General features: G+C 41.0%; 1 protein-coding gene across 1 annotated transcript; it reads right to left on the bottom strand.

Annotated features, from left to right (window-relative positions):
- Positions 1–311: 311 nt before the first annotated feature.
- Positions 312–26,851, bottom strand: FAM241A (family with sequence similarity 241 member A). The gene is made up of 2 exons (XM_070390890.1): positions 26,570–26,851; positions 312–734 (listed from the first exon to the last, which is right to left on the bottom strand). Exons 1-2 carry the CDS (start codon positions 26,744–26,746, stop codon positions 489–491), a joined length of 423 nt encoding a protein of 140 aa, XP_070246991.1. The 5' UTR covers positions 26,747–26,851; the 3' UTR covers positions 312–488.
- Between the last annotated feature and the right edge of the window lie 359 nt (positions 26,852–27,210).

Genomic DNA, 27,210 nt, shown 5'->3' with positions numbered 1-27,210 from the left:
AGGGACAATAGAAGACCAAATTATTTCCCAAATAATATGGGGTTATTTGGTGGGAGTGGGTAGGGAGAAATTCCCCAAGTACAACTTATTTTAAGCTTACTGTTTCATCATTTTTCTTCTAAAATATTTTACTGGAGCTCTTTATAAGACCTATATTGCCCAATTTGAACTCCATATCCTGTTATTTTCCCTGCTCACTTGGTGGTGGTATTTAAGATTTGGCATGGAAATAGGGATATTTAAAAATGGGCACAGATTATAGTATTAAAACAAGAGTTTTGAATAAGCTACAAGATGTATATTGAACCCTGTTATAATCAAGAGTTGAGTTTTATTTTAAACAATATCCACTTATAATTATATTATAAAACAGCACACAATTTGAAACAAGGCAAACTTTTTGGCTTTCATGTAGTGAAATACGTAACTTCACTAATTATTTTTTATATGGCTACCAAATGTCCACCAACAGCTCATTCGGCCATATTTTAATGTTGTACATAAATAATGACAAGGCAAAGAACAGCAACTAGTCCAAAGGCTTGCAGGCCAAGGAACCACAGCATAACCCAAAAGAAAATGACGATCACTGGTTCCACAATCCGTTCTCCAAGGTACATCCTCGTAAAGCCCATGTTGATGAGGTTTTTGTTCAGCTCACCAAAAAGTGTTCCCATCTTTTTGTAGTCATCTCCAACAGGATCGCCAGCATGGTTCTGTGATTCTTCACAATCCTTTAAAGACAAACAGACAAAACAAAACATAAACATGAAAATGAGAAACAGGTGAAGGTTTTTAAGAATAAAGGCTATCTCATAATTCTTCTTTATCTCCCAAAGTACTGGAAGTAATGATTATACTTCTGATAATCATTCAATAAATACTTGGAATGTTCCTTTTGATCGACATATAGAACAACTGTGCCTGTGCTCACCTTTCAAGAATGTGGAAAGCACTGATTTATTTTCTGTGAAAATCAGCATTGACTGGATCTTCAACTACCAGAACACTGATTTACAAGATGAAGGTAGGACCTGATTAATATTCATTTTCTAGTTTCCTGGAATTGCACAAAGACAGCTAGCTGCTTACCTGAAGAGCCATGTTTGTATTGCTCTTATCAGTGGCCATAATTTCAAAACAACATTTTCCCAGCAACCTCCTTTTTTGAGGCAGGACCCTGGATTTGTAAGTAAGCTTTTTTTTTTAGTGTGTTCCTTTGACACTAAGACTTTAAGGATCCTAGCCTCAGCTGACTGGAGCATATCTTGCTGCTACTATTGAGCAATCCTTAGTCATTACTGCTATGATCTTTCAGCCTTTGCCTCAGCTAAGGAGACTTCAGCATAGGCCCTTGCATAGTTTCCTGTCTAAATTCTACAAATGTCTTAAATGCCTCTTATTAATCTCATAGAGAGACATACATAGTTTACAAATAGAAATAATTTTGAACAATAAGCCCAAAAGTTCACCTAGAAGTTAAGTCTGTTCCCCAGAAAATGTCCATGTGTACCCAATTATACATGACAAGAGAAAAATTCTGAGATACCCAAAAATTATCCAGCTGCCTTCCTATCGACACTTGCAGATTTACCACTTTCACATCATGCAATGAATAATGATCCTTGAATTGTTTAAATCACCCAGAGCTAGTAGAAAAGTCAACATTGTAGTAGGGTCCAGCCCTTTCTTTCAACATCACAAACTTTTTGCTTTGGCTGTGTTTGCCACAGGACTGAGTGGGATAGCTTCTATGTTTGCCCTTCAATCCATGTCATTAGAAGTTTCTCTCTGCTTGACTTTTTGTTAGTCTCCTTGTCTTCAAAGAAGCTGACACTTTAACAGCTCAAGCCACTTAGTTCTTGTTCTTTAAGATCACAATTGTGGTGAAAGGAACATGCCTGACCCGTGACCAATAACCGTCATGGATTTTCTACCATCGTCGTCTATAATCACTTTTAATTTCGTTTCGAGGTCAATCACTGGACATGGCCTCTTACTGGCAACATTAGCGGTGGATTTTGTAGGATTAGGACCCATGATGAACAAAACAACATGAGATTATATCAAGCATGAGAGGAAATGATGCATGCAAGAGATATAGCAAACACAAGATATATGAGGCTGCTGCCGGTGTAACACAGGCATACTATTTTTTTATAAGTATAAAGAATACATTCTAAGTGATAAAAAGTATAGTATAATGAATACATAAACCTATAACATAGTCTTTTATCATTATCAAGTATTATGTACTATACATAATTGTATGTGCTATACTTTTATACAACTGGCAGCGCAATAAGTATGTTTGCACTACTACATTGTGATGGCTATGATGCAAGTATGTAATAGGAATTTTCAGCTCCATTGTAATCCTATGGGACAACTGTTGTATATGGGGTCTGTCACTGACTGAGACGTTGATATGTGGTGCATGATTATAGAATATGCTCCAGTGATCATAGAAAGGTTGCTTTTATAAATAAAATTTTTTGATTGAATATCATTATGGAGAGACAAACATTAAGGAGGAATAACAATAACAGAAAAAATTTCAGTCTGTTTCAGAGGGCTTTTAGACTGAAAAGTCTTCTCCGAAAAAAAACTGGAACTTAATCTACTCTACTATCTCACTCAGCCTCTCAAAGGAAAGACATTTCTTGAAAAAGATCTTGTTACTTTCATTTAAAAGGGCAGGAGTCTCACATTTGCAAAACACCAACAAGAGAGTTTCATTCTGTAATAAACACATGAAATACATATTAAGGAAGAAGTAGTTATGTATTTTAAAAATTTCTGATTGCTTTCATTTTCTCCTTGCAGTTTAGAGCTACAGTCTACCATTTCCACTATGAATTCATAGCCACATGATCTCCCCACTCCCTGACTTACAGTAGCCTCCAATTTCCCTCTTTCTTCTACTGGGCTAAAAATTGTGCTCAGAGATATTACCCTGGTGGTCTTAGTACTTCTTCCATGTTATCAATCCTTTTAGTCACCTCTTGATAACTGTCCATCCAATTCCTCATATTTATTGCTCCAAATCTTTGCCACTTTTCTATCTTCTCCCTCCTAGAGGTATTGCTATTTCCTTTTAAGGTTAACAACGAATCATAATCCCAAATGTTCCCACCCATACATCTAAGTAGAAAAATGGATTTTATACTGTAACACACCTTTTCATTCCTAAAACAAAAGAAGCAAAATAGAAATCCTGATTAGAACTGAAACACTTGTCTATTAGTCACACTTCCTCTTAAGACAAAGAAAGGCAAAGTTATTACAAAATCAGAGTCACGAATCAGAATCTGAAGCACTAAATAGATGACTGATTCTTCTTTTTACTGTAATTTATTTTTTTAAAATAAATCTTTATTGTTCAGGTTATTACAGTTGTTCCTTTTTTCCCCCATAGGTCCCCTCCACACCCAGTACCCACCCCACCCTCTGCCCTTACCACACCCCCCGGTACTCATCCATAGGTTTACGATTTTTGTCCAGTCTTTTCCTACACCCCCCACACCCTTTTCCCCCCCAAGAATTGTCAGTCCACTCCCTTTCTATGCCCCTGATTCTATTATATTCACCAGTTTATTCTGTTCATCAGATTTTTTATTCACTTGATTTTTAGATTCACTTGTTGATAGATATGTATTTGTTGTTCATAATTTTTATCTTTACCTTTTTCTTCTTCTTCTTCTTAAAGAATACCTTTCAGCATTTCATATAATACTGGTTTGGTGGTGATGAACTCCTTTAGCTTTTTCTTATCTGTGAAGCTCTTTATCTGACCTTCACTTCTGAATGATAGCTTTGCTGGATAAAGTAGTCTTGGTTGTAGGTTCTTGCTGTTCATCACTCTGAATATTTCTTGCCACTCCCTTTTGGCCTGCATAGTTTCTGTTGAGAAATCAGCTGACAATCATATGGGTACTCCCTTGTAGGTAACTGACTTTCTTTCTCTTGCTGCTTTTAAGATTTTCTCTTTGTCTTTTGCCTTTGGCATTTTAATTATGATGTGTCTTGGTGTGGTTCTCTTTGGATTCCTTTTGTTTGGGGTTCTCTGTGCTTCCTGGACTTGTAAGTCTATTTCTTTCACCAGATAGGGGAAGTTTTCTGTCATTATTTCTTCAAATAGGTTTTCAATATCTTGCTCTCTCTCTTCTTCTGGCACCCCTATAATTCGGATGTTGGTACGCTTGAAGCTGTCCCAGAGGCTCCTTACACTATCTTATATCTTTGGATTCTTTTTGCTTTTCTGGTTGGGTGTTTTTTAACTTCCTTGTATTTCAAATCTTTGACTTGATTCTTGGGATCCTCTTGTCTGCTGTTGGATCTCTGTGTATTATTCTTTATTTCAGTCAGTGTATGCTTAATTTCTAGTTGGTCCTTTTTCATATCCTCGAGGGTCTCACTAAATTTATCAGCGGTTTCTAGAAAATTCTTGAAAAACCTTATAACCATGGTTTTGAACTCTATATCTAGTAGTTTGCTTTCCTCCATTTCTGTCATTTGTGATCTCTTTGTCTCTGCATTTTTTATGCTTCCCTGTGTTGATAGAGTGGCTTTCCGTGCTAGGTGTCCTTTAGGGCCCAGTGGCTCAGCCTCCCCAATTACCTGGGGTGGACACTCTTGGTTCATCCCTTTGTGGGCTGTGTGCACAGTCTTGTTGTAGTTAAGCCTTGATTGTTGTAGGCATCACTGGGAGGAATTGACCTCCAGGCCAATTGTCTGTGAGAATCAGCTGTGTCTACAGTGGGAGAACTTCTGTGCTGAAGATACCTTTATGGGGCAAGACTTGCTTCAGTTGGGGCTTTGGTGCTCACTGAGTCTGCCCCCTAAGTGTGTCCCTTATGGATCTGAGTTGTAATCTGGATGGTCCCACTCTGACCACTGGGTACACTGGCTCTTGGATCTCTAAGGAGGTGCTAATTTAGCCTCTGCCTCAGGCTACCCAGCAGGAGGTACTGAGAGATCTGCAGATTCCTTTTCTTTGTTTGGGGTTTGGAGATGCCCAGATGAGGCCCAGCTGTGAAGCAATGCAAGCAGCTGTGGGGCCTTGGGCCTTCTTTTGTATGTTCTGGGTCTCTCTGACCCAGCTGCAGTTTGTTAGGTAATTTTAGATCTCAAAGGGCCAGCCCATTCATATGCAAAAGCCTCTGCGCACAGCTTGGGTGGGGCGGGGTCTTAGGGAATCAACAGGGTGGAGCAAACAGCTATGGCTGATCCTCAGTCCTGCCCTAAGAGGTCCCGGGTCTCAGTGTTCTGGTAATCGCTGCAAGCACCTCTGAGAGAAAGCCGCCCTCGAGTTCCGCCCGCTGCCAGACACTCCAGTTTCTCCCCGTATGAGTCTGGGTCCCCAGAGACTTGCCTGGAACTGGAGGCAGGGCCGTCGGGAGCTTGTGCCTCCCTCCCGATTGCAAAAGACACCAGCGTCCTCCGTTGCGAGCCCCTTTCCGAGCGTGCTTGAGCCTCCGTACCTCTGTACTTTACTTCTGCACCTCCTCTGAGTCTCAGTGTGCTTTTCTCTTTCCTTCTAGTTATAGAATTTCCACTCAGTCAGCCTTCCTGTGGTTCTGGATGATGTCTGTTTTGTCTTTTAGTTGTATTTTTGAAGTGGTTGTGGGAGGCAGCAATTTCAGGTGTTTACCTATGCCGCCATCTTGGTTTCTCTAGATGACTGATTCTTAAAAGCACTGGGTCTATCACTGATGCTGCTGTCATGATTTTTTCACCATAATCTATTGAAAGAATCACCCCAACATTTATGACTTTGTGAATATCTTTCTTTTAAGTCAGATTTTAGAACAGAAGTTTTACGTGTATATCTGGACCAGTGATTTTCAACTGGTGTTCAGTAAGAATTTTTAAAACATACAACACCACATTGATTGAAAATGGCTGATCTAGGCCAATGCTGTACAGCTTTATGAATATTTGAAAATAGCCCTAGCTGGTTTGGCTAGGTGAATAGAGTGTTGGCCTGCGGACTGAAGGGTCCCAGGTTCGATTCCGGTCAAGGGCACATCCCCGGGTTGTGGGCTCGATCCCCAGTGTGGGGCGTGCAGGAGGAAGCCAATCAATGATTCTCTCTCATCACTGATGTTTCTATCTCTCCCTTCCTCTCTGAAATCAATAAAAATATTTTTTAAAAAAAGATTAAAAAAAATTGAAAATAGTGTTAAGTTTGCTTATGCTATTATATATCTTTTCCATATCATATTTGAAGAGTTAAAGATTAACATGACTGGTATGTTTAATAGAACTCTGCAAATATAGAGCAATCCTTGTTAGAATTATGTTGCCTTTAAGATCTATAGTAGGAATTTTGTCTCAGAACGAATTTACCAATACTTAAGAATCTGACAATATTTCAAACAGCTATAAAAACACCACTTATATAACAATGTTTGGGAGCTGTCTGTTGTGTTCTACATAATAACAGCTTCTTGTTTTATATACTGCACTTTTTGTTAAATCTAGTGACTTGGCTAATTTTTTTCTTTGCAGTTCTGAAATAACCACTATGGTGCAATTCTTATAAAATAAAATGCCTATTAAATTATAAATCAACCATCTGGACAAAGTGGGGGAAAAGTTTAATTGATTTTCATTATGATACTAAAGAATCTGTAGGAATTTAGTCTTTTTTAAATTTTTTTAATTTTTTTATTTTTAAATATATTTTATTGATTTTTTACAGAGTGGAAGGGAGAGAGAGATAGAGAGTTAGAAACATCAGTGAGAGAGAAACATCGACCAGCTGCCTCCTGCACATCTCCTACTGGGGATGTGCCCGCAATCCAGGTACATGCCCTTGACCGGAATCGAACCTGGGACCTTTCAGTCCGCAGGCTGATGCTCTATCCACCGAGCCAAACCGGTTTCGGCAGGAATTTAGTCTTGTAGATAAAAAGAGTTTATGGGTTTATGATATTTCTTACGGAAAAAATTCTTTGAAAAACAGTATATCTATATAAAGCCACCTTGTTTTATAATGAAGTATATTAGTTATTTTAATTTTAGGTGAATGATGATACAGTGAAAATGACTACAAGTTTTCTGCCTATTGTAATAGTCTGTAGTTACATTATTCTCTCCTCTCAGCATGTTTGCACCTGCATTTTATCCAAGATGTGTTGTGCACTACCCGTGGCAAGCCTGCTCAGTCCTGCCTGGTTTGCCAGACTGACAGCTGCTTACTTCCAGGAAGCCACCCTCTGGTTCTTAGTGTGTGTCGCGTCCTCTCAGAGTACCACTGATCCTTGATTACTGAAAATTCCAACTCTAAGAATTCACAGTTCTTGACTCACAGAACAGCCTGGCTTGCAAAGTAAACCCTTTAGTTAATTTAGTTCAATTCAATACATAATAATTGAATGCATACCATGAGCAAGGTAAGTGCTGTGGGGCACGCAAAATAAATAATCCATATTCCCTGACATTAAGTTGCTTAATACATAGGAAAAGATATGTACTCAAATCACTAATTTAAAACATGGCTGCACACTTCCTTACCAGTAAAAAGCATCTGTACTTTTATACAAGATTCATAGTTTTATCCTCCTGAGCATTACTTCTCAGCTCAGGAAACCTTTCAGATTTCTAGACTTGTATGGTCAACTGTCTATTCAGCATTTCCTCAGAGATGACTTACAGGAAGCTCAAACTCAACATGCCCTGTATCAAACTCATAATCATTTGTCCTAAACTTGCTCTTCCTTCAGGGTCCCCTACCTCAGTGAATGCAAATGCAAGCGAGAAGCCTGCTAGTCACTCTATATGTCTTTATTGCCTTTGTCCTTTTGGTTCAACTTTTGCTAGCTCATTTCCCTCTGAGTTTGTGTTGGAACTCCTCAGGGACTTATCTGTAGGCCTGCTTTTCTTCTTACTTTATAGTCTCTCCTGATGGAGATTTTATTAGTGTTTCTATGGTCTATATGCTGAAGACATTCATTTTTAATTAATTAATTTTTATGTTTTTATTGATTTCAGAGAGGAAGGGAGAGGGAGAGAGAGATAGAAACACCAATGATGAGAAAGAATCATGGATTGGTTACACATCCTCTACTGGGGATTGAGACTGCAACCTGGGCACGTGCCCTGACCAGGAATTGAACCGTGATCTCTGGTTCATGGGTTGATGCTCAACCCCTGAACCACATGTGCAGGGTTAGACTTTCATTTTTTAAATCACACTCTGGCCAAGAAAAACATTAGTGGTGAAATATATTTAATCTCCTTAGAAAAAATATCACTATAGTTTAAATTTGATCCCCTCCCCATTTTTAAGTGGAATCCCCCAGAATATTCCATTTATTCAAACAAACATATTAAACACACACATTCCAAGCATTTGCTCATCACAAAAATGCCGTAAGCCAGATGTTATTATACTCTTGGGGTGAAGCAATTTCCCAGAATCAGTTATCCAGCCAGGATTTGAACTCAGGAATCGTCTGACTATAAATTCTGAGCTCTTTCCAATAAACTGCTCTTCAAACCTGTAAATCCCTTAGTGCAAAGGAAATGAACCGGGTATTAAAAAGAAAGCAATATATTTAAATAAATTCCTTATGAGGTGTGATTACATGATAGATACTCCTTAAGAAAAGTAAATGATGAAATTTGCTAATGGAAGTAAGTCCATAATTCAATTTATTTTTTCCTCTCACCTTTCCACAAAGGATTTGAATTTCCTTGCAGTAAGAACAAATAAATAAAATAGTAATAAAAAATAAACAACTGCAAGAGGGGATAGGTGAGAAAGAATTGAGAAACCTGACTGGGGAAAGATATGTTGTTAACACAATTACTAAAACTGAGCCTTACGTTTGGCTCTCCCTTCCTAGGGAGTCAAAGCAAAGGGAGAAACAAAGGCAGGTAAGTACTTCTCACTTCCTTTAGGCCTGTGCAAGTATCAGCTCAGCAAGCCCTTTCATGACTGCCTTGTTTAAAAATAACAATCCTACCCCATACCCATACTCCCTATCCACCTTCCCTACTTTTATTTTTTTTTTTGGGAAAAAAAAATAACCCACTGATGTTTTACTCATTTATTCACTGTTTCTCTCTCCCCCTAGTACAGTGCAAGATTAATGAGGGGAGAGATTTGTGCCTGTTTCTGTTTGTGTCTTTGTGTCCCGGGTGCCTAGAGCAGTGCCAGAAAAACAGTAGGAGCTCAATAAATTTTTTATAAATTAAATTTATTGGGGTGGCACTGGTTAATAACATAAGATTCAAGTGTACAATTCTATAATCATCTACATATTGCATTCTGTGCTCACCACCCAAAGTCTAGTCTCCCTCCATCACTGATATATTTGACTTCCTTTACTCTCTTCATCCTCCCCCAACCCTCTTACCCCTCAATAAAAGTTTTCAATGCATAAATGAGAAGCTATCAAGGGTATATGTATATGCTATACAGAAAAATGAGGAACAAATAATAAATACAGAAAATTTCTATAATACAATGACTATAATTAGTTGTTAAAGCAATTCATATTCAGTATAATACAAATGGAGAAAGACAATATCTTCAGTATAGAGCCAGATGGTTAGCACAACTGAATTCTAAAATTAGTAGCCAAGGATAGAATACACAAAGACTGATTTCCAAGAAGTTAATAATTTAAACTCCAAAGGAAAAATATTATCATCCAAATATGGCAGAATCATTATAGCCTTTTCATTATATTACTATTAAACTATGTATGCATACATACTTAATAATGAAGAAATAAATTTGGTATTTTCTTCATATATTTATTATCAATTGTTTTACACAGTTGGTCACGCTAAATAGTTAATTCTCTATGAAGAAATCACTTCATTCTTGACCTTCTTTAAAATTAAAAACTTAAACTAAATGTGCTTCTACACTCCTGTGAAAATCTTGAATAGACAAAGTTGTCTCTGAAACCAATAACCATTCAACATATGGGTTAAATATCCTAGAATGATATGAACAAGAAACTGGGATTTGTGTGCTAATAAGAAGTAGACATAGCTATGGAATTCTTGAAGCAGCAATACTTTGTTTTTTTGGTAGTTCTTTTAGTATCAGGTTAATTTTAGTTCTATAACTCATCAGAAAGAACTTCAAATAGAAATCAATCCTTGCTTTTCACATGCATGCAAGTCACATACACATTGAATGTATATATACAATATTACCAAGAAAGGAGATTAGAATAGAGTTAATATTTTCTAGTAGCATGAGACATTGTAAAGTAAGAAATGGAGTACCCTCTATCCACAAATTAATCTACTTTGTGTGGTGATTTTTAGAAATTACCTTATTACTATAAAGAAATTAAGAACAAGCAAAAAATAAAAATATGGGGTGTCTCATGAAAAACAATGCATTTTTTAGAATACTATATAGCCTTCATGGCTTTTGAGTTATTTTGCAGGTCTGTAGAAAACTGATAGCAATTCAAAATAATTCTTATCTATCCACATGTAAACAAATTCTGTTCCAGGGAAGGTTACCTCCCCTGAGTCAGTAAGTTTCATGTCTATGTGTAAGTTCATTTCAACATTTTCTCCATATACTTTTCTTGTTTCTTTAATTTTTTTCTTTGAATCAGATGTAACACTTGCTGGGTCCCTCATTAATAATGAGTTAAATAAAATCCTTAATGCATGTTCATTTACACGTAATAAGAGCTATAATATTACCTCTTTTTGCAAATAATCTCTATTATAAAAACCCCTTGGCCATGACTCCATCACACCATAATGACCAAAGACTGGTCACGAGGAGGCTGCGTGCACTGGGAGGCGCACGCAGTGGGGGAGTCCCGCGGTGGGGTCTGGGGTCCTGGGTCTCGCGCAATCTCCCGCGGGTCTGGGTCTTCTGTGATTTCGCACGCTGGGTCACTAGTCCTTTATAATCGCCATTATTAAAAAAGGCTAATCTGAATTTTAACTTATGTTAGCTCTGGGTTTCATTTATTATCTTCCTATGTTCACTTCAAGAAAAGTTAAAAACAAAATTGCAAATTTAGAGTAATTACGTAGATTAATAACAGTATTCCACGACCCTATGTTCATTAGCATTTCACCTTCTTGATATTATGGTGGTTTTTAAATACAATATATCAAGGAACACAATCCTTGCCTAAATTCTTACAAATGTCTTACAAGGTTCATTAGCTCAATGGCAACTAAAACCACTAGTTTCTTTGTTGTTGATTCTGATAATAGAATATGCTCCTATTATATACAAAGTCCTCTCTCTAATTTCTGTCATGATCATTTTTTGCCACATTGCTTCAGCAAAAACATCAATTGAGTTTTTACCAACAGTATCATTTGGACAGAAGTTTTTACAGGCTCTGTACTACCTCAGATATACCAAATTAATTGTTTGGAGTATAATGTGATCTCTACTTTCATGGAGATTATGGTTTAGTGTGAACCTGTGAAGGGGTGAATGAGAAGTGGCAAAGAATAAACACATTAACAAATAAATACTTTTAAATAGTGTGAGAGCTATAAGGAAAATAAAACAGTAGTGGAAAAGAGGAAGATTGTGGTAAGTTGGAGGTTTTTTCTATAGATTAGGCAGAGCTGGGATCTTGGAAAGCTAACAGTTAAGCTGATGATCTGATGCGCTGCATAGGAAAACTATGGGGAAGAAGTCCTGAGACAGAACTGAGCTGGCTTGCCTTGTGCAGTGACTGTGACTGTGATCCACAATTAGATATATTTTATTTCTAGACCCATATAAACTAAAGTTCCATGGCATGACACTCATACCATCTGTGATACATTCGAACAATTTCTATCCACAATCTGTTAAATTGATTTCATGCCCCAACACTAGCTTGGTGGTTAAGGACTCAGGCTTTAAGCATGGCTTTAAATCTGAACTCCACAATTTACTAGCTGTGATACTTCCAGTGTGTTATTTAACTTTGCTGTGCTATAGTTTTTACATCGTTAAAGCGGGGCAATATAGTATCTACTCATGAAGTTTGATATCAGATTTCCCTTCAGAAAGACTAAACCAATTTATACTTCTAACTTTAGTGTATTCTTATTTCATATACTGTTTCTCTAAACCCACACTATTCATCTTTTTAATCTTTAACAACTTGATAGGTGAATAATCATTCCTAATAGTTTTAATTAGCATTTTAAAATTTCTAGTGAGACTGACATGTTTTCCTGCTTATTGGATACTAAATGTAGTTGTAGTTTCATTTACAACACAATGTGCAAAAATATGTTAAATAAAAATTTATAATTATATAAATCTTTACCCAACCACAGCATTGTATATTACATAATTTATAGCATGTTTACTATTACATTTAGAACTTGTTTATCAATGCTAGTTATAGCATCCACTTATACTATTTCCCATGAAACTACATAGAACCAATAAAGAAAAAAAAGAACTTTTTGAGGAGATGAATAAAAAAATCAATGAGAATATCAGCTAGTTCTTGAATTAGTCTTTGAAATTAGTATAAACCAAAAAACATTAAAATGTGCATTCATTTTCATTTTAACCAAAAGGATTCAATACTTTAAGTCATAGTTGCAAATATAGACAAATGAAACAACCAAGTATTCAAAAAGATACATATAATATCAGCCATATCTATTACTAAAAGAGTTGCCCATTGTAGTGGAAGAGTATGCCATCTATCCTATCTAATAATAGAGAAACATGGTAATTAACTGTAACTTTGCTACCCTTCCCATTGGCTAATCAGCGAGATATGCAAAATAACTGCCAACCAAAATGGCGGCCGGCAGCCAGGCAGCTGAAGCGAATAGGAGGCTTGCTTACTCCAGTGACAGAGGAAGCCAAGGTTCCCCACCTGCTGCTGCTGGCATCTGAGCTGCGCTCTAAGCAACTATGTTGCAATTATAGAAGCTAAACAAACCCCAGAAACCTGCTCTCAGCCAGCCGGGCCTCAGAGCTGGAGCTGAAACAGTGTTTCAATTATAGAAGCTAAACAAAGCCCAGATACCTGCTTTCAGCAGCCGAGGTCTCAGAGCTGGAGCTGAGCCTCAGAGCTAAAGCCGGCTCTCAGCTCTAGTGACAGCCATAGAAGGTAAATAAATCCCAGAATAAATAAAAAAAAAAGAAAAAAAGGAGAAGTTGGGAGCTTCAGCCGCCCGCCAGCCTGAAAACGGCCCTCAGCCTCTCACCCAGACTGGCCAGGCACCCCAGTGGGGACCCCCACTCTGAAGGGGGTGTGACCAGATGCAAACAGCCATCATCCCCTCATCCAGGCTGGCCAGGCACCCAAGCGGGACCCCCATCCTGATCCGGGACATCCTTCAGGGCAAACCAGCCAGCCCCCACCCATGCACCAGGCCTCTATCCTATACAGTAAAAGGGTAATATGCCTCCCAGCACCGGGATCAGTGGAGCAGCGAGGCCCCCCAGCACTAGGATCAGCGGAGCCGCGAGGCCTCCTGGCCCCTGGAGCAGCATGACACGGGGCAGCACCCAAACCCCCTGATCGCCCTGCGGCTCTGTGTGTGACAGGGGGTGGAGCCACAACCTCCCTATCCGCCCTGCTCTGTTTGTGACAGGGGCAGGCGCCCCAACCCCCGATTGGCCCTGCAATGTGCCTGATAGGGGGGAGCTCCCCAACCCCCTGATGGGCACTAATCTGTGCATGACAGGAAGGAGCTCCCCAACCCCCTGATGGGCCCTGCTCTGTGTGTGACAGGGTACGGAGCCCCAACTCCCTGATGGGCCCTGCTCTGTGCGTGACAGGGGCAGTGCCCCAACCCCCTGATCGGCCCTGCTCTGTGCATGACAGGTGGTGGCGCCCCAACTCCCCAATTGGCCCTGCTCTGAGCCCGACCAGGGGCTGCACCTAGGGATTGGGCCTGCCCTCTGCCACTCGGGAGCGGGCCTAAGCCAGCAGGTCGTTATCTCCCCAGGGGTCCCAGACTGTGAGAGGGCACAAGTGGGGCTGAGGGACACCCCACCCCCCCGCCAGTGCACAAATTTTTGTGCACCGGGCCTCTAGTATATATATAAAAGCCTAAGTGATTGTTCGACCATTCACCTGGCAGCTATGAGGCACAATGACTACCAGGGGGCAGACGCTTCAACCAGTAGAGGAGGGAGCTCGATTCCTTGCGGAATAGGCCTTGGGTTAGGTTGCTCCTGGGGCACTGTCAGCCTTGAATCTGCTTCACCCTCACCCAGGACCCAGAGAGGAGAGAGGAGGGAGCCTGATTCCACACAGAATCAGCCGTGGGTTAGGTTGCTGCTGGGGAGAGGGTGGGAAGAGATTAACCGAAGATCTTATATGCATACTAGAGGCCTGGTGCATGGATCTGTGCACTGGTCGGGTCCCTCAGCCTGGCCTGCAGGGATCGGGCAGAAACTGCCTCTCCAACATCCCCTGAAGGGTCCTGAATTGCAAGAGGATGCAGGCAAGGCTGAGGGACCCTACCTGTGCACAAACCAGGCTTCTAGTTTATAATTATACCAGAAGCTCAATGCCCAAAATTCTTGCACGGGTAGTGTTCCTAGGCCTGGCTGGTGATCAGGGTCGATGGGGTCTTCCGGCTGCCGGCCAGGGCCTTCCTTTGTTCCATGCTTCCCCCTAGAGGTCAGTACACATCATAGGAAGCGACTAAACTCCCAGTCTCCGGTCAAACTCCTGAGAGGACACTTTGCATATCAGCCTTTTATATATATAGACTAGAGGCCCGGTGCACAAAAATTTGTGCACTGGGGGAGGGGGGACAAGGGGGGGTCCCTCAGCCCGGCCTGTGCCCTCTCGCAGTCTGGGACCCCTCAGGAGATAATGACCTGCTGGCTTAGGCCTGCTCTTGGGTGGCAGAGGGCAGGCCCAATCCCTAGGTGCAGCCCCTGGTTGGCTCAGAGCAGGGCCGATTGGGGAGTTGGGGCGCCGCCCCCTGTCATGCACAGAGCAGGGTGGATTGGGAGGTTGCGATGCCACCCTCAGTCACACTCAGGGTGGGGCCGATTGGGGGGTAAGGGCACAGCCCCCTGTCACACTCAAGGCAGGATCGATGGGGAGGTTATGGCTCTACCCTGTCACACACAGAGCAGGGCCGATCAGGGGGTTGGGACACCGCACCCTGTCACACACAGAGCCGCAGGGCAATCAGGGGGTTTGGGCGCTGCCCCCTGTCACACTGATCTGGTGCCAGGAGGCCTCGTGGCTCCACTGATCCCGGTGCTGGGAGGCATATTACCCTTTTACTATATAGGATAGAGGCCTGGGGGCTGGCTGGTTTGCCCTGAAGGGTGTCCTGGATCAGGGTGGGGGTCCCCACTGGGGTGCCTGGCCAGCCTGGATGAGGGGATGATGGCTGTTTGCAGCTGGTCACACACCCTTCAGGGTGGGGGTCTCCACTGGGGTGCCTGGCCAGTCTGGGTGAGGGGCTGAGGGCTGCTTTCAGGCTGGTGGTTGTTGACTGAAGCTCCCAACCGCTCCATTTTTTTTCTCTTTTTTAAATTTTATTCTGGGCCAGCTTTAACTCTGGCTCTAGCTCTGAGGCTTCTGCTGGTTTGTTTGCGTTCTATAATCGAAACAATGTATAACTCCAGCTCTGAGATCCCGGAAAGCTTTCTGGTTTTTTTTTTAACTTCTATATTTGCAACATAGTTTCTTAGAGTTGTAGCTCAGAGGCTGGCAAGTCAGGCGGGAACGTTGGAGTCTGCAGTCCCTGGAGCAAGCAAGCCTCATGTTCGCTTCCAGCTGCCTGGCTGCCGGCCGCCATCTTGGCTGACAGTTAATTTGCATAAGGATATGCTGATTAGCCAATGGGAAGGGTAGCAGTCGTATGCTAATTACCATGTTTCTCTTTTATTAGTGTAGATACTTGAACAACATACTACTTGTTTTTAAGAAATGAAGCCTCTCGTGACATTATCGAGTGCCTCGGATATGCAGGGCAGTACTGCAATCCCCCCTTATCTGAGGAGGATTATGTGCCAAGACCCTCAATGGATACCAGAAATCAGGGATAGTACCCTATGTACACCATGTTTTTTTCCTATACATTCATACCTGTTATAAAGTTTAATTTATAAATTAGATGCAGTAAGAGATGAACAATAACTAATAATAAAATAATTAAATAATATACTGCAATAAAAGTTAGGTGATTATGATCTGTCTCTCAAAGTAACTTATTGTAGTATATTCACTCTTTTTTCTGTGATGTGACATGATACAATGCCTATGTGACGAGATGAACTGAGGTGAATGACTTGGGCATTGTGACAAAGTGTTAGACTACGCATAAGGGAAACTTGAACACCAGCACTGTGATACCTTGACAGTGGATCTGATGTCCCAGATAGCTACTACATGGCTAATGGCAGGTAGTTTGTACAGTGTGGAGACGCCGGTCTAAGGGATGACTTATGTCCCGGGCAGGAAGGAAGGAAGACTTTGAGATATTTCATACTACTACTCACAACAATGCGCAACTTAAAACCTATGAATTGTTTATTTCTGGAATTTTCCATTTAATATTTTTGGACTACACTCGACTGAAGATAACTGAAACCATGGATAAGGGGGAACTACTGTATGCTACCTAATAGCTTGTCTATTGAAAGTAGCCAAATCAAACATCTTTCCCGAAAAATAACTCTCCTTCTCAATTCTTAACTTCTAGCAGTGACAAGAGCCTCTGTTGTACGTAATTACCTCTGAAATCATGGAATAGGGAACTCTGATGGCAATCAGTCTGATGAAATTTGCCAGTCACAAAAAATCAAACTTAAATTCCCTTCCTCTGTAGATGATCTGCATGTATCTAAGTAAAATTTTGATCAAGAGAATAAAAAACAAAAATAAATTTATTTCACATTAACTGGAAGAGGGAATAAAAAATGTGAAACACAGATGTTAGAGAAAAATTATATCAAAGGTAGAAGTAAAAAATCACAAATGAAATTGAATTTTCTTAATATGTGTTTACATATTAAGTATTAATAATTTTATCGTTCATTTTCCAAAAAGTTCAAAACATATTCACCGTGATTTTTCTTTGCTCAGAATTTTGATAACCTATAGTTGTTGCCACAAGAGAATAGCAACAACAAATAAAGCCAATCACTTCTTTCTATGCCAAGATAAGGCATAGCTGCCAATGAGGTTAAATGGAAAAAAACACTGGATATGGGAAAAGATTAGATCAAAGAAGAGAAAGTATCTTTTGTTTCAAGTTTATTAGAAATTCAATTTCTCTGCTCAAATAAAACTAATCCTTGACTGTCTTATCAATTCCCTTAAACACACACACACACACACACACCACTTAATGAACCAAAACATGACTAGTTGGGACTCAAGGTTTTTGAAGATACCAATAAGAGGCTGCTACTGCAAGATAAGATTGTAACTACAGAGAAGACAGAAACTAAAGACACTGTGGCAAAGGCTTAAAGAAGACTTGAATAAGGATATAGAGTTTCTCCTTAGGCCTCTTAGGGCAAAGCTAATGTCATGGTACATTTAGTTTTCCCTTTAACATTGCTTTCACACTTATTTTGAACAAGAAATGAAAAAATAAATTGGACAGGGGGTGGGTATTCTTTTTCCTAGCAAGGATCAGTGATCTATAATAAAAAAATCAACTGAAAACCTACACAAAAAGCAACATAATGTAGGCTGGTAGGTTAATTTTTAATTTTTTAAAATCCTCACTTGAGGATATGTTTTTATTTTTTTAATTTATTTTGAGAGAGAGAAACATCGATTGGTTCCTCCTATATGAGCCCCAACCAGGATCAAACCTGCAACCTATAAATGTGCCCAGAATGGGTATAGAACCCACAACCTTTTAGTGTATGGGGCGATGCTCCAACCAACTGAGCCACCTGGCCAAGGCAGATTAAATTTTTTTAGATAAATATAAAATACATATCATATAATTTTTAGATTAGGAAATCTTAATGTATTTTTCAGTAAATAAATATTTATTCTTGAAATCTGAAAATTACATATATTAAAATTATGGGAAAAAAAGGGGGTTCAAATGGAAAACAACCTCACAGAATGATCTGATCATAAATTCCTAACTGGAAAGGTCATGGTGGGTAGTCATGCCCCAGGCAGATAACTTCTTTATTTTTGCCTAAAGCAAGCCCTGTCCATTGTTTTTTGTGCATCTAGGTTATCACACCTGTGGAATACCCACTTTCAGATCCCTCCTTCTAATACATGACCACCTTTTTAGACCCCTCCTTCTAAAGCAATGGTCACCAAAGAGAGAATCTGCAATCCAATCCATGTGTGAACACACAAGCGTTTAGCTATTCTGTAATTTGATCCCTACCTTTCTCCCATCTTCATGTTTTACATTTCCTCCTTAATCTCAAATGCATAAAAGAAACTGCAAACTTTTTCTCAGCAGCATTTTTTTTTTTCCTGTTGAGATCTTGCTTCTAAGGTATATTCTCTGTTTGGCTCAAATAAGTTACTATAAAAATTCTCTACCAGTCTGGATAGTCTTACATCTACAAAATTCAGTACTGTCATGTGGTTGGTTGATAGGAATAAGAAGGGAACCAGGGGAAAAGATATACTTTTCTGTGTATAAGATGTCCTCATGTATAAGACACCCCCCACTTTTCCAACCCAAAATTAAGAAATCAATATTTTAAACATTTTGCTGGTTTTCCTCTTAAGGCCTTCTTCCTTTTTGGCATCTTAAGGAGTTGTTCTTCCTGTTTTCTCCACTGTCTGATCATATACTCAGTGGGAGGAGGTCCAAATTGTCTCTCTGCAGCTCTGTTTCCATGTTCTTTTGCTTAGCTGATTACATTCAGTTTGAATTTTGCAGATTAAGACAATTGCTTATCAGTATTTAGCTTTTTATTTTTTGACAGCTTTATGGGCTCAGAACACTCCGGTCCCTGTTGCATCTGCACATTCTCCACCTCAACCTCCAATCATGGCATCAGCTGACATTGTAACAACAAGGCTCGTGATTGGAGGAAGCCTGTTTGACAAGGTATGGTCTAATGATTTTGGAAAAAAATAGCGTCTTACACATGGAAAAATACGGTAGGTCTCTAATATTCATTGAGGGCCTACTATATGTTGGTATTTTATATACAAAATGTCACTGAATTCACATAAGAACTTTAAGAAGTGAGTAACATTATACCTATTACAATGATAACATTCTCTAAGGCAGTGATTTTCAACTGGTATGACACAAGAATTTTTAAAATATGCAATACCTGACTATTTAACCAGGGGCACTGATCTCTTTTACCTTAGATTGTCAAATGAAAAAATGACAGCGGCCAACACAACAATAGCTGTCTGGTGTGAATGAATCAAAATCATACCTATTTTTTTTTTTTTTGACAAATGGGCCAAAAATTATTTTTGTAGTTGGTCACAGAATTTTAGTAATTAGTTTACATGTGCCATGAGATGAAAAACATTGAAAATTGCTGTTCAAAGGGATTAAGTAATTAGTATGACAAGGCTAATAAAGTAGTAAAGCCAGGATTCAAACTTGAAAATGTCATACTCCATCACCTTTTTTATTGTTCCATAATTCTCTACTTCTTCAGGGGAAAGGATGTAGTGGGGAGGAGATGTATGGGGAAAAAGAGAAAGTGGCTGAGAAGAATAAAAGACAAACAGAGAAAGAGACACTCAATAGGGATAAAACGGAGATGAGTAGCAAGAAAGGGGCGGAAAAGATTTGAGAGAGAGAGAGAGCGCGCGCGCAAAATAGAGAAAGTTGCATGTGAGGAGCTGCTAGAAGAAGGGATGCAAAAACAGATCAGTTGGGAGACTACCTCTTTGGAATGTAGACTTCAAGAAAATACACAATTTTCACATATGTATTGGAATATCTATTAGCAGAGGAATTATTCTTGACAAGTGAAAGCACTACCACCCTAGTACATTTTGAACAGAGTTTCCCAACTTCGGCACTATTAACATTTTGAGTTAGATAATGCTTTGCTGAAGGGAATGTTGTGTGCATTATAGGATGTTTAGCAGCATCCCTGGACCCTACCTATTAGATGCCAGTGCCACCTCGGCAGTCTTAACAATCAAAAACCTCTTCAGACACTGCCAAATGTCCCCTATGAGCTAAACTGCCCCATTAAGAACCACTGATATAATGATTAAAAAATGAACAAAAAATGCCTGCCATATGCAAAATTACTCTCTCAATTACTATAGTGACTGCACATCCTTGAGAACAATATGAAATTAAGTTTAGGGCCAAATTCATCTCAACTCAGCTCTTGTTACAGTATTGCTTGCAAGCTGCATTAAAAGGATGTGTATCTAGTTTTGAACTACACATTCTAAGGGAGGGCAGGAGATTTGTCAGTGACTGTTTACCCATCATGTAGGAGAGCTCTTTCTATATATGAAAAAACACTGGCTTTGGAGCTTGGAGACCTGCATTCTGGTCTGCTATAGTACCACTTAGTTGTAGAACCTAGAACAAATCTATATATCTCTATGTCTATCTCTCTACCTCTATCTCTATCTTTATCTCTATCTCTATATCTCTACCTCTATCTCTGCCTCTACCTCTATTTCTATCTCTATGTCTATATCATTCATATCTATATATCATTACAGAGAGTACGATGAACACAGTGGTTTGTCTTGCTTGTCCTCTAGTCCTTTGCCACTCAGCGTTGGGAGCTTGTTAGAGATGCAAAATCTAAGGCCTCACCCCAGATCAATGAAATCACAATCTGCATTTAACAAGAGATGATTTGTATGCAAATTAAAGCTGAGGAGAACTGTTCTATTCCACCGTCACTTTCTAACTGCAGAGTCTGCAAAACCTAAGAGGGGCATATTTCAGGTTTCTTTCAGCTAGAGTTCTGGTTGAAAATTGGGTCCAAAAGCTAAAATCTACATGCTAATTATGTGTTAGGAGCTGCTGTAAGCACTTTACATATATTATTAACTCATGTAATTCTCCCAACAATCCTGATGTTCATACAACTATGAGTCCATCTATATAGATGAAGAAATTGAAGGATGAAAAGTTAACTTGCTTAAATATGAGCCAGCATTGATCTGAGAGTTCCAGGCATTGTAAAAAGCAAAAAAAACCAAACAAACAGAAAGCACTACCATTTGAAAAGAAGCAAAATCAACCTTGCTTATACACTGGATGATTATATACCTAGAAGATACACAAAGTCAAATCTAAGAGCTAATAGTGTTTATTAATTAAAAAATTCAGAAAGGTAGCTAGTTAAAAACTATATAAGAACCAATAGCTAGAAACCAAGAGCAAATCATAATGTGGGAAAAAAATCCCTTTCATAATACCAACAAAAATATAAAAGTTTAATACAGACTTTAGTATTCATAATTATTTTAAAGGATTGTAAAGCCAGGGAGAAAGTGGGTTATTCAATGATTAGGAAAAAAAATAGAAGATTAGCTCCATACCTCACATTATACATTAACCATTCTAAAATGATTATATGCATAGGTAAAAAAAACACCCATAAACACACACATACAGAGAGAGAGAGAGAGAGAGAGAGAAAGAAAGAGAGAGAGAGAGAATTGGTGGATATTTAACTAACTGTAGAATTAAAACGAATGCTCTAAACCAGTGTTCGGCAAACTCATTAGTCAACAGAGCCAAATATCAACAGTACAACGATTGAAATTTCTTTTGGGAGCCAAATTTTTTAAACTTAAACTATATAGGTAGGTACATTGCTATTAACTTAATTAGGGTACTCCTAAGGCTTAGGAAGAGCCACACTTAAGGGGCCAAAGAGCCGCATGTGGCTCGAAAGCCGCAGTTTGCCAACCACGGCTTTAAACAAATATATATAGATACCTTGTATATATGTGGAGAGAGTACTGTTTATATGTGAATGTGGGTGATGTGTATGAAATTACCAAAAAAATTCCTTTAGCTAATAAAAGTGTATTGGAATTCTAAATCCAAAACATCATAAACAAAGTTATCAAGTAAACAGCAAACAGAAAAAATTATTTATAATCAATGTGAAATAAGGGATAAATACAATGCCAAAAGGAAAATGGTCAAAGAATATTACCCGTGTGGCTCAGTGGTTGAGCATCTACCTATACACCAAGAGGTCACTGGTTTGATTCCCAATCAGTGCATGTGCCCAGGTTGTGGGCTCTATCCCCTGGGGGAGGGGGAAAAGGGGGAGAAGAGAGGAGGGGATGTGGGAGGGCATGTGGGAGGCGGATGATCAGTGTTTCTCATCAATGTTTCTATCTCTCTCTCTTCCTCTCCCTTCCTCTGTCTCTAAAATCAATAAAAACATATTAAAAAAAGAAATACAAATGTTTATATATATGAAATACAAATGTGTGTATACACACACAGGGGTGGGCAAAAGTAGGTTTACAGTTGTGAGTTGTCTTATTATTGTATTTTTTTATTTATTTATCTTTTTCTATATAAACTGTAATCCTACTTATGCCCATCCCTGTACATGGTTTAGAAAACCTCTACAGCAATGTCTTACAACAGTAAGATAATTTTTGCCTAGGAAATTGGCCAAGATTAATTTATAAATTATGTTGTTCTTTGCTGGCATGGATGGTTTCCAATCAGCATTCGAATATACCAATGATAGAAGTATACATTGCTGTAACCTTTCTTGAATGCAATGCTTTAGGATGTTTTGAAAGGATTCAGAGTTTGACTCATTGACCTAGTTCTTTCACTTCTAGGAATCTATTCCAAAGTAGAACTGTGAGGATTTACAAGCAAAGACTTTCATGACAGCATTATTTATAAAAGGAAATTTAAAGCAACATCAGTGTGCTGTATTGGAGGAGTAAACTATTAGGCAGCCCTAGATATAATTTTTAAAAACAATTTTTGATAACATGGAAAAAATGACAAAATATGCTAAGTAGATAAAACAAGATACCAAATTCAAATACTACATTAAAACATGTTAAAAACATATCCCTGTGTATATATACACATATGCACATACATAAAAATATATTAATGCAGTAGTACCAAATTTTTATATTTTACAACAAAATAATCCTCAGTGTGGGATTTCAAATGCTTTTGTTTTCTTCTTTAGATCTTTCTATAGTTCTACATTTTCTGAAGTCCACATTACTTTGCTAATCATAAAGACCTAAGGCTAAAGATCAATCTAAGGATAATGGGACCTCTCTAAGCTTTACGTAAGCAAGGCTGTGAACTGCTGCTTCTAAGTGGATGCCACTCACATTACAGACGTCTAATAAATGGACTGGAGAAGGTTAGCCTTCCAGCTGTGCAACAGGGCAGAGACTCTTGTACAACAAGGCCCTCACAGTTGTAAACATATTTAGATCATCTCTCATGCACACAATTACCAACACACATGTAGGGTAACTGTGCCCTGCCTTCAGTTCCTTGGGCATTTTGCCTCTCTCCCTAGCTTACTTCTCTGAGAGGCCTGACTCCTACTTCATCTAGAGACTTGGTCCATTCTTTAAAGTCCTTCTTTCCTAGGATACTTGATTTTAATCAGGCTTCCTTTGTCAACCATCCTACCTGGAAAGACCTAGGCCAAAAGGGCACAGGAACCTTAGTTTTCTCTCAGATGGAGTGGCATCTAATGACAAATTGTAAAAAACCGAGGCTGACAATATCTCAGTTATTAAAACACCTATATTAATACCAACATTTCAGTATTACATGAAGTAAACACCAAAATACATAGACACTTTGATCTGGTATCATAATAACCTTGAGCCAAAGATTTGCGTAGTCAAATCTGATGCAAGAGCCTTCCAGGTTGAGGGAAGGTTATGAGCCTTTCAGACAAAAAGAGGAAAGAAAAATCAGTGAAGAAAGGATGTATGTAGAGGAGCCTTCAGCCTGGGGAAGAAATCCACTTCATCAACTTATCAGATAAGAGCAAAACTCTGTGAAGGGGCTGACAAAAATCACTGAAGATCTGGAGGAGCAGAAGGCAGGTGCCTTCCGGAGCTATTGCGGTAAAGAGCACCCCAGCATAGCCCTGACCCAGATATAAAGGAGCTGCCACTGCTGCTGCCACCACTGCAGCCAGTTCTCTCCCAGTGTCCACGGGCCACAAAGACTCTGGGATGCCAAGTGATTGAGCTAAGCAGAAAGGACAGGAAGAAAACCATCTCTGCCTCATTTCCAGCTAATTAGTTGTGATTCTGTTTCTGTTTATATCATTGTTTCTATGGAAAAGTTCATTTAAATTCTAAATAACTAGTTTACAAACCAAGTTTTCAAAAATATTCCATCTGTAATGTAAAGTCAGTGTGTCCTTAAAAACACACACATCATCTCCCTAAAGAAAAGCTAAATGAAACAACTCCGTAGGGTATGTTTTATAGTTGTTAATTTCATTTCTCTTTCCTTCATATATCTTCATATCTGTAGCTACCTCTATCATTAATGCAAGGCAGTGCATACAAAATTTTAAATTTCATTTACAGGAGCTAAAATAAAGCTAGAAAATAAGCCTTTGTAATAATATTACCAAAAGATGATTGATCACAAAAGCTTGCTCCTTGCACCAATGGGTTGGGTTGAACCAGGTTTGTTGTTGTATATTTTTGACTTCTTGGTAAGAAATTCTTCTTTGGTGCTGATAGGGGCACAGCTCAGGCATTATTTTCAATTACTGTGTGTGTAGGCTTAGAGTACATAAATCAATCCTGTGATAAAAATAACATTTCGAAGGAGTACAGAAAAATGAATTTCCATGACATGCATCGGAAGCAGCAGGTATGCAAAGTGATATATGTTTTCTAGAATAAATGTTTCATTCTTTCTTTTGTTTCATGCTTTTTCTTTGTACCTTAAGCAGCTCTGGCAAGACCAGAGCAACTGATAATCCACAAAAGCTTACATAAAGTATTTTATTTTTATTTATCTTTTTATTGATTTCAGAGAGAGGAAAGGAGAGGAAGAGAAAGACAGAAACATCAATGATGAGAGAGAATTATTGATCGGCTACCCCCTACCGGGGATTGAGCCAGCAACCCAGGCATGTGCCTGACCCGGGATCAAACCGTGACCTCCTGGTTCATAGGCTGACACTCAATCACTGAGCCACACCGGCTGGCCTAAATGAAGTATTTTACATGCTCTCTTACAACCATTTGAAAGTTTACCTTTGGGAACCGCAGCTCAAATGCACCACAAACCCCTACTTCCCCCACTCCTCCTCCCCTGCCTTCCTGTTGCCCTTTTCTTCACGTTTCCAGCTCAACAACTAAGGTAAGAGGAAACTAAGCCCTTTAGCTACTGAGTTATGATGCAACTAATGGGGAAAACTACCAGGGAGAGACTGGCTACCAATGCTTTGCTTCAGTCACCATCTCTTATCCTATCTAATAAAGAGGGAATATGCTAATTGACCTTCACACCATTGCAAAGATGGCAGCACCCAGTCCCCTCAGCAACCCCCCAGGGCTGGCCCGAGGTGCAGGCAAGCCTTGGATGGTGGCTGCCCAGCTGCCCAAGGCTCAGGTAACCAGGGCCAGCAGAGGCTTGTGCTGCTGGCAGTGGCAGCAGCAGAGGTGTGATGGGGTGTCGCCTTCCCCTGGTCGCCAGGTTGCCTCCCGCCCCTGAGGGCTCCCAGACTGTGAGAGGGGGCAGGCCGGGCTGAGGGACCCCCCTCCAGTGCATGAATTTTCATGCACCGGGCCTCTAGTATTGTCATAAAGATGAAAACTTACACTTCCATATGGTGAGCAAGTCTAATGCTAAGACATATCCTGTGTGTGCCACGCACTGTTATTCCTGTGTCCCAAGTAAAATATCGGCACACTAGAAGTTATACTTAATCTCTTAGTGTATTTAGTGATAGTGGAGTTTGCGAAACATTACAACAAGGACAGATGGAGAAGGAAAATGAGAGGAGACAGGTGTGGATTCTCCCAACAGCACAGGCTGTAGTAAAGGCAAGTCATGATTTGAATTCCTGTTCCTTAATGCGATTCTGAAAGTTGGCTTATTTCTCCTATTTTTGAACGTCTAATCGTATTTGCTGGTGAAAATTCATCCCACGTGTAGTTCAATTTCTCGGATTAAATTCCTGGCCACATGTTGACCATATCTGATGTGTTATAATGCCTTTGGTACCCGTTGGAAGCCAATTTCCCGATTCTTTTACTTTTAAAATGAAGTTTAGCTCTTGTGCGCACGGGAAGTCCCTGTCAAGACCTGGATGGCAGTATCGCTGCTGCCCGCGCCTCCGACACCGGGAGCTGGGGAGACACCCGCCCACACCCACACCTCCCGCCACGCTAGGTGCGCCCGCCGCCAGGATGGGGGGGGGGGGGGCCCGGGGTGCGGCCCCGAAACCAGCGCAGGGGACGGACTTGCCCCGAGTTGAAAAAGAAGTGTATAGAGGAGGCTTCGGGGCGGTGGGCACTGAGGGGGGCACCCCACCGAGCCGGGCCGCGAAGGGCCGTGCGGACCCGCCGCACCAGGCCTCGCACCCGGGCCCCGCCGGCCCAACCGCTCTTCCGGGCCACGCGCCCGCCGGCCACGCCCTCCGCCGGGGGCGCTCGGAACCGGCCCGCCGCCCGCTCACCTGCCCGCGCTCCTCCTGCGGCCGCCGCCCGCTCCGCCGCGGGCTCGCCCCGGGCTCCCCGTCGGTCCCCGCCGCCGCCTGCTCGGCCAGCGCGTCCCCGTCCTCGCCGAGCGCCCCGCCGTCACCGCTGCGGTCGCTGCCACCGCCGCCTCCGAGGAGCTGCCGGGCCGAGCACATCCCGCCGCCGGGACGGCCGCCCGAGGGCCAGGCAGCGAAGCGCGAGGCGGCGCCACCACCGGAGGGGACCCGCCGGCACCCAAAGCGCTCGCTGCTGACAGCGGTCTCCCCCCTGCGGCCGCCGGCCCGAGCGGGGAGCAGCAACTCCGCCCCGCCCCGCCCCTGCTTCACCCTCCGGCCCGCCCCGCCCCTGCTTCACCGCCAGCCCCGCCCCTGCTTCACCGCCAGCCCCGCCCCTGCTTTACCGTTCTCATCGCCCCGCCCCGCCCCTGCTTCACCGCCAGCCCCGCCCCTGCTTCATCGCCCCGCCCCTGCTTCACCGCCAGCCCTGCCCCGCCCCTACTTCATCGTCCCGACCCTGCTTCACCGCCAGCCCCGCCCCTGCTTCATCGCCCCGCCCCTGCTTCACCGCCAGCCCCGCCCCGCCCCTACTTCATCGCCCCGCCCCTGCTTCACCGCTCGCC

Source organism: Myotis yumanensis, unplaced genomic scaffold (genome assembly GCF_028538775.1).
Source record: "Myotis yumanensis isolate MYYU_CA2020_CCGP unplaced genomic scaffold, mMyoYum1.0.hap1 SCAF_1, whole genome shotgun sequence".
NCBI classification, from domain to species: Eukaryota; Metazoa; Chordata; class Mammalia; order Chiroptera; family Vespertilionidae; genus Myotis; species Myotis yumanensis.
This window is presented reverse-complemented; position numbering and strand designations above follow the sequence as displayed.